We start from the raw sequence: 8,408 nt of genomic DNA, 5'->3' as shown, positions 1-8,408 counted from the left end.
GGATGTTTGCCCGGGGGATTTGGGGGCTCTGCAGCCCTTGTTTAGCGGCAGGGATGCGGCGGATTACTTGGGAGCACTGAAGCGAACTAGAAGGTAAAATAGTTCGCTTCCGTGTCTCTTTTGCTGGCGTGGGCCACAAAATATTGTACCGAGGGCTGCAAATGGCCCGCGGGCCACGAGTTTGATACCCCTGCTCCAGTGTCTGACGCGACTTCCTGTATAAACAGGAAGTCACGTCAGAGGCTAGAGAGAGGAACGTCCACGTTGGAACGCAGGAAGGTATGTGGATCTGCCACTGCCCGCTGCCTGCATACACAAACTATTCAACGCTGGAGGGGAGCGCAGAGGGGAGAGCCCAAGATAAGGGAGGCGGGCCCCCCAAAACAGCCCAAAGCGGGCCCTAGGGGGCCTCTCAGTATTTCTGCAGGGGGACCCGTTGGAACCTTGTTATGCTCCTGTACAAAATGTATAACTTATAGATGTGGCACATTTAAATGTCGGTGGCCCGCATATAGAATAGCAGTGCTGGCAAGACCCATCCACCCACATACTGTAGAAGCCAGTCATTTGCCAATCCAAATCTGCATCAGGTGACACATCAGGTGACACTGCTGTTTAATTGGATGGCAAGTTGTCACCTGGGTATGCTTCACCGTTTGATGCACAAAGACATTCTTCGGGTGCCGCATGACTGAATGGCTGCTGCTGGGAGTTCTCCTCTTTGCATAATTGGGAGGGATCAATACCTAGATTCAATGTAATGTTTTTCAACAATTTATGTATGTTGCAGCCCCTGAGCAGTCTGAAGTATGTTTAACTGGCCCTTGACAGAAAAGGTTTGGGGATCCCTGCTCTAGAGGGTAGTGGGGTGGAGTAGGGTTGCCGCGGTTTACCGGTTTCACGATATATCGCGGTATTAATTTACATGGTAACCGTACCGTGCACATTTCCGAAATACCGGTTTGCCCTATTTCCGGGTTGACGTCAGGCGCTGGCTGCGTACGCGTCCTGTAATGATGACGCGAGTGCGACCTGCCGCGACCGCGGCATGTAATTTAAACGCTGCTCCCCTAGCGGCTGGAGCGCACACGCATCTACGCACCACGTAGGCACGTACTCCTCCTCCTGCCTTCCCGCCCAGAGTCTGTGAGTGCTGCGTACTGCCGCTGCGTAGCTTGTACGACCCAGGAGGGAGCCATATTTCCAGCCAGGCCAGCAACAAAGTAAGGCAAGGGGGAAACGCCCTAGAGCCACCCTAAAGGAAAAAATAAGGGCATCGCCACGCCAACGCCAATTCGCCACCACCACCACCTTAAGGGTATGCATCCAGCCCCACCTGACCTCATGGCCTGCCGCCTGAGAGCCTCCCCCACTGTGTCTGACTCTGGGGCCTGGGCCTGCCTGCCACTGCCAGCCTGAGCCAGCTAGGAAAGCAGACCCTGGCTGCACGGTGCACCTGCTGCATGTATTTAGAGAGTTTAGCCTGTGTGAGTGCAAGCAAGTCATTTGATCCCCAATGTGTCATCATCTCTGAGACTGAGTCTGACTACCACCTGTGCTGTGCATAAGCTCGTCTGATCACAAGTTGTAATTTGATCTCTCCCAGTCCTCGTGCCACTGCCACTGCCACCAATAAGCTAGTTGTAAAAGAGAATTGCACTGCAGAATGCTACCTGAGGAGGATTTCCACCAGCCACAAATCATGCAGGCTGAGGCATCAGAAATGCAGCCAGCTGAGTCAAGAAATATGCAGGATGCTGATCCTAAGATGCACAGAAGAAGTAATATGCAGGAAGTGGAAATTGAGCTACACAAAAGCATGCAGGCAACAGAGCCACAGCAAACGGCAGAAAGAATCCTGCTCCATCCACCAAATAAAAAAGTCAAATCTGCAGCATGGGAACATTTTGGATATCCCAAAAACGACCGTGGCTTTGTCATGGAGGACGGATTTCCAGTATGTCGCAATTGTGGGCGAAAAGTGGCTGCCAAAGGAGGAAACACCTCGAACATGTTTGCTCATCTCCGAGAACACCATCCCTCTGTGTCTCACTCTCTACAACATAGCAAGGTATGTATCCATCCATTCCCATTTCAATTTCCTCACTGCCTAATTTTTTATCAATGCTGCATTATTGCTGTGTAGGCCTGTGCATGCCTGTGCAACCAGAGACGAAGCACTCTCATGTATTTTACGTTTTTTTAACATATATCAGTGGAAAAGTTGCAACATTATTAGAGAAAACACCCTGACCTGCTCTCTGTTTCATTATTTACTGTCAGCTTGCTTCTTATCAGCCCTAATAAAATCCCCGAGACCCTGACTGTCTGAGCGCTGTTCAGTCTGTCTTTGTTCAGGAATCTTTATAGGTGAGTCTCTTTTCTGTGCTGTCTTTTCAAGCCTAAGCCTGCCCCCTTCCCCTTGTGGCTCTGCTGCTCATGAATCATTATCTGCCTGTGCCTGAGTCATTATAGCAAAGCCAGACTGAATGCTCAGTCTGGGATTTTATCGGGGCTCATGGGCTGATCAGAAGCAATCTGAATGAACAGTAAATAATGAAACAGAGAGCAGGCCAGGGTAGGTGTTTTCTCTAATGTTCCAACTTCCCACTAATATGGTAAAAAACATGAGGATGCTTTGTCTCTGCTTTACTTTAAATGTAAATTATATATACATATTTTAGTGAGTGATTTTGTGGTAATTGTTTCTTCTTTCTGTAGGATGAAGCTAAGAAGACTGAATATTCCAGCACTGTTCAACCAACTGTCATGCAGTCATTTATAAAGGGAACAAAATTAGACCCCACGTCTAAACAAGCCAAAGATTTGAACCGTGCTGTGGCATACTTCATTGCCAAGGACATGATGCCCTTAAGATTAGTGGAAAAACCTGGCTTTCTACACCTGATGAAAAAGGCCATCCCACTGTACAAGGTGCCATCAAGAACATACTTTTCCAGTAATGAAATACCTCGCATGTACAAAGAAGTGAGATCCAGTGTTGAACAACAGCTGAAGGAAGCTATGTGGTATGCAGTCACCACAGACCTGTGGACCAGTAGCAGTGGAGGAGGGGAACCATTCATTAGTTTTACAGTCCACTACCTCTCTTCAGATTGGAAACTGATATGTCATTGCTTGGAGACTCTCTTTTTTCCAGAAGACCACACTGCAGAACACATCTCTGAAATGTTTGACAACATTCTCCAAGATTGGAATCTTCCAAAGGAAAGCCTGTGTGGAATTACTACAGACAACGCGTCAAATATGAAGAAGGCCTTTTTAGAGTTCCCTTGTGTTTGGCTCACATGTTTTGGACACAATTTAAATTTGGCCATTAACAAAGTCTTGAAAATGCAAAGGGTAGAATCAGCTGTCAGAGCCTGCCGACATTTAGTACAGGGTTTTTCTAGGAGTTGGAAAAAGAAAAGAGATTTAAAAAAGAAACAGTCAGACCTGGAACTTCCTGAGCATGCCCTAATCCATGATGTGGTAACAAGGTGGGGATCTACATTTGAGATGATCTCCAGGTTCCTGGAACAGCAACAGGCTGTCTGCGCAGTGCTGGCCATTGACCGAGGTACATGGCACCTCATGCCAAAAGACAGCGACATTGCCACTCTTGAGAATGTCAACAAGATTCTTCAACCACTTCATGAGCTCACTGATGCCCTTGCCTCTGAGAAACGGGTCACACTGTACTCACTCACACCAATACTTGAGCACATTGGCAATGAAATCCTTAAGGAGCAAACTGAAGACAGCATACTTACCTCACAGATGAAGACTATAATGAGGGAAGACTTGCTAGAAGGGAGATACACAGAGTCAATGCAACGTGTGTTGCACATCTCCTGCTTACTAGATCCGCGATTTAAGAGAAGCTTTTGTAAAAACCTGGATGACACAGTTGAGGCATGTATTGAAGAAGCTGAGAATCTTGCACCAATGTCACACTCACTAGAAGAATCCACTCCAGTAAATGAAGGAGCAGAGGGAACAGAAAGCCGTAGCACTACCAGTTGTACCAGTACCACCACCACCACTAAGAAAGAGAAGGGTCTATCTGGGTTGCTACAGCGAATCACATCATCCCGGCAGAACAAGGCAACATTAGGAAATGAAAACATTCATGAAAAAGTGCTGTCCGAAGTGTCCATGTACATATCTCTTCCTACTATCAGCAGTGACGCTGACCCTCTTTCTTGGTGGAAAATGCATAGGCAAGAAATGCCTCTTCTGGCAAATGTGGCAAGAAAGTATCTCTGCATACCTGCAACAAGCGTGCCTTCAGAGAGAATCTTTAGTACCAGCGGACATATCCTGTCTCCTCAGCGGTCAAGGATGAGCCCTGAAACTCTCAACATGCTTACATTTCTTCACCATAACCTGGCCTAAACAAATACATGTTAATCTCCGACTCTCATGATGAATTGTGAATGTGAATTTCATGTCAGATAGATGGGTCGAATTGGATAATTTCCGACAGGTCTGATCTGATTTCCGATCGTTTTTCTGATTGATTTGCATTGATCATGTAAGTGGTCAGAAAACCAATCAGGAAAATCTGTCTGAAATTATCTAGTATAGGTCGACCCATCTGTCTGATGGGAAATTGCATGGTGCACAACTTTAGTGACTGTAATATACTCATTGAATACCAGTCTGGTGGTGGTGGTACTGGTACTCACTCAGCCCAGGGCCTGGCATAAAGTGTCTGTGAGTGACTCTGTGTACTTACTGTTGTTGGCAATTTTGAATTGACCTTCACTTATCGTATTGCTGATGTTTTCCATGGATTAGGGCATGCTCAGGAAGTTTCCATGCAATTTCATGTCAGATAGATGGGTCGAATTGGATAATTTCCGACAGGTCTGATCTGATTTCCGATCGTTTTTCTGATTAATTTGCATTGATCATCTAAGTGGTCAGAAAATCAATCAGGAAAACGATCGGAGATCCGATCGGATCTGTCTGAAATTATCTAGTATAGGTCGACCCATCTGTCTGATGAGAAATTGCAGTGCACATTTTAGTGTGTAATAGTGTACTACTCATTGAATAGTACCAGTCAGTCTGGTACCCAGCCCAGGGCCAGCCAGGCATAAAGTGTCAATTAGCCCTGTAACTGTTGTTGGCAATTTTGGATTGAACTTTAGTTAATCTCATGATCTGTTGGAAGGGTCACTCTCCATGGGAAGATTTACCCTCAGCTCTGCTCTTGCTCTGTTGGCAATTGGATTGACCTTTAATTATTGTATTTTTGGTGTTTTCCATGCAATTTCATGTCAGATAGATGGGTCGAATTGGATAATTTCCGACAGGTCTGATCTGATTTCCGATCGTTTTTGTTTGATTTGCATTGATCATCTAAGTGATCAGAAAATCGCTCAGGAATACGATCGGAGATCGGATTGGATCTGTCTGAAATTATCTAGTTATAGGTTGACCCATCTGTCTGATGGGAAATTGCATGGTGCACAACAAGACTTCAGGACAGGTTCTGGCTGTAATATAATACAATGCATGGCATGCAATTTATTACACGTTAATAAAAGTTAAGATTAAGAACCAATTAAAGTGGAACTGAACTCAGAAGAACGTTCTCCTCTGTGCTCCAAAAGATATGCAACAGCATGATAACCTTTAAAAAAAACATTTCCTTGTTATACCTGAACCTGATACAATTCCTAAAAAAAATCTGCACAGTTTAGCAGATAGACATAACATACTGTACTTTCTCATTTTCAAATGGCCTTATTATCTGCCCTAGTGCCCTCTCTTTGCCATAGGCAGTCATGTGACACACAGGGGAGAGATCAGATTACAACTTGTGATTATTAGAGTTTAATCATCATTAGACACAAATGAGGGGGAATTAAACAGGCTAAACTCTCTAAATACATACAGGGTGCATTTATCTATGTGTTTTTTCAGTCCTATGCAAGAGTTCAGGTCCACTTTAAGAATGACAGCCAGCAAAATAGCAAATTGCTCTGTTGTGAATTTTGGATTGACCTTTACTTTTTGTATTGTTGGTTTCAAGCATGACAGGAGGTCAGACACTAACCCTTAAGGGTTTAATAAAGAAGAGTTTGTTTAAATTTGACTGTCTCATTTTTATAAGGGTATTTGTAATGAGAATAATTGTACAATACCGTATACCGTGATACCGTCATACCGCGGTATTTTTTTTGACGGTTATCATACCGTCAATTTTCATACCGTTGCAACCCTAGGGTGGAGACACTAGGAGGAGGTACTTGCCCTTGTGAGCTTACACTCTAGAGCAGGGGTGCCCATGGCCCATCACAATCCACAGGTAGATTGCAGAGGACTTCATAGTATATCCTGACTACATTTTCCATTCTGTATATACAATTGTGCTCCTAAAATTGTACATAGGTAGATCGTTTTGACTTGGTAATTTTTAAAAGTAGCTCACAAGCTGAACAAGTTTGGACACCTCTGCTCTAGAGGGTGGTGAGGTAGGGACACTAGGAGGAGGTCCCTGTCCTTATGAGCGTACAATTTAGAGGGTAGTGGGTGGAGACAGGGGGAGGAGCTGGCCTTGCAAGCTTACAATCTAGAGGGTGGTGAAGTGGAGACACTAGGGGGAGGTCCCTGCCCTTGCGAGCTTACAGTCTAGATCAGGCATGGGTAAACTTGTCCCTCCAGCAGTTGAGGAACTACAAGTCCCACAATGCATTGCAGGAGTCTGACAGCCACAGGCATGACTCATAAATGCAAAAGCATTGTGGGATTTGTAGTTCCTTACCACTGGAGGGTCAAGTTTGCCCATGCCTGGTCTAGATGGTAGTAGGGAGGAGACATGAGGGAAGGAGACTCGGGGGTTAGCAGATGAGGCAGTGAGCTTCCAATGCTACCTATAGACTTGTCTGAACAGGTGTGTTTTGAGAGTAAATTTGATGGTTTCCAGGCTTGGAGCATGATGGACCGGCTGTGGGAGAGCATTCCAAAGTGGAGGTGCTGCTCATGAGAAGTCCTGGACGCGGTAGTGAGTGGAAATGACAAGAGGGTCTCCTGGGAGGAGAGCTTTGTGTGATAGGGGAAGGAGTTTAAACTGGTTCTTTTGGAAACAGGTAAGCAAAGGGATTGGTAGGTAGGGGATTTTTGTTTGCATCACAGGGAGCAGATAGGATGATATGAACTTGGAGGATATATAGTACACTAAATAGCAGAAAAATTACGCAGGTAGCACACAATAATTTTAACCATTACTTTAAGTGAATCTGAACCAAGCAAAATTATTTAAAGAGATTCCTCTGGGGGATACTTACCTTGGGAGTGGGAAGCCTCTGGGTCCCAATGAGGCTTCCCCGACCTCTGAAGCCTGCAGGAACCCAGCGTTGCCTTTCCCAAAACCTCCCCCAAACCGTATGCAGCGAAAAGAGGATATCTGGGCACCAGCAGTTGCATAGCAAGCCACCACTTTTATTTCTTTTATTTCATCCCCATCACCAACAGATACAAGACCTAACAGCCGTTTCGCAACACAAGTTGCTTCCTCAGCGACCTTCCCCAATCCTCCCCCGACAAGCTTGACAAGAGAAGATTTATCTCTCCAGGATCCAGCGCAGGTGAACTCGCGGTTCCTCGTTCAGGCAAGGTGGAAATAGTCGAGCCTGATCATATCCATTCTACTGAGCAGGCGCAAAAGGACTCGCGTCTGCGCAGTAGAGCGGATACATTCTGGTTCAGCTATTTCCACCTAGCCAGAACGAGGAGCCACTAGTGCGCCTGCGCAGGATCGTGATAGGTAAATATTTACCTCCCCTCACTTCAGGGGGACACATTGCTGGATTGCCGGGAAACCGGAGGATGGGGAAGCCTAGTTAGGATCCAGAGGCTTTCCTCCTCCCGGGGTAAGTATCCCCCAGAGGGGTTTTTTTTTACATTACAGATCCTCTTTAAAATAAGGACATGATGTACCTGCAAATGATTACATACCGTATTTTTCGGAATATAAGACGCTCCGGCATATAAGACACACCTAGATTTAGAGGGCAAAAATCAGGAAAAAAAATTAAACTAAACCTAGGTGCGTCTATGGTGCAGGGGCTTCTTATGGACCTCTAACTCCCCCAAAACTGTCTTTATCTAAGCTACACTGCCCATCTATACTAACACCTGCTACACTACACTTCCCTTACCCCTGCTGCCCCCACCAACTACACATTACTTCACTAACCCCTACTACAACTACACTACACTACACTACAGTATACTACACTTCCCTCACTAACACCTGCAGCCAACCCAAACTACACTACACTTCACTAACTAACCCCTCCAGCCAACCCAAACTACACTACACTTCACTAACTAACCCCTCCAGCCAGCCCAAACTACAGTACACTTCACTAAGTAACCCCTCCAGCCAACCC

At 45.6% G+C, this 8,408-nt stretch overlaps 1 protein-coding gene across 1 annotated transcript; it reads left to right on the top strand.

Annotated features, from left to right (window-relative positions):
* Nucleotides 1–2,865: 2,865 nt before the first annotated feature.
* LOC137537963 (E3 SUMO-protein ligase ZBED1-like) lies at nucleotides 2,866–4,398 on the top strand. The gene has a single exon (XM_068259887.1). The coding sequence runs from the start codon at nucleotides 2,866–2,868 to the stop codon at nucleotides 4,396–4,398; it is 1,533 nt and encodes a 510-aa protein (XP_068115988.1).
* Nucleotides 4,399–8,408: the final 4,010 nt, after the last annotated feature.

This window comes from Hyperolius riggenbachi, chromosome 11, assembly GCF_040937935.1.
Source record: "Hyperolius riggenbachi isolate aHypRig1 chromosome 11, aHypRig1.pri, whole genome shotgun sequence".
Taxonomy (NCBI): Eukaryota; Metazoa; Chordata; class Amphibia; order Anura; family Hyperoliidae; genus Hyperolius; species Hyperolius riggenbachi.
Note: the sequence above shows the minus strand (reverse complement) of the source record. Positions and strands in the feature narration are given on the sequence as shown.

What these genes read in the sequence shown, in the direction of transcription:
- LOC137537963 (XM_068259887.1), top strand. Translation starts at nt 2,866, where the DNA reads ATGCCCTTAAGATTAGTGGAAAAACCTGGCTTTCTACACCTGATGAAA.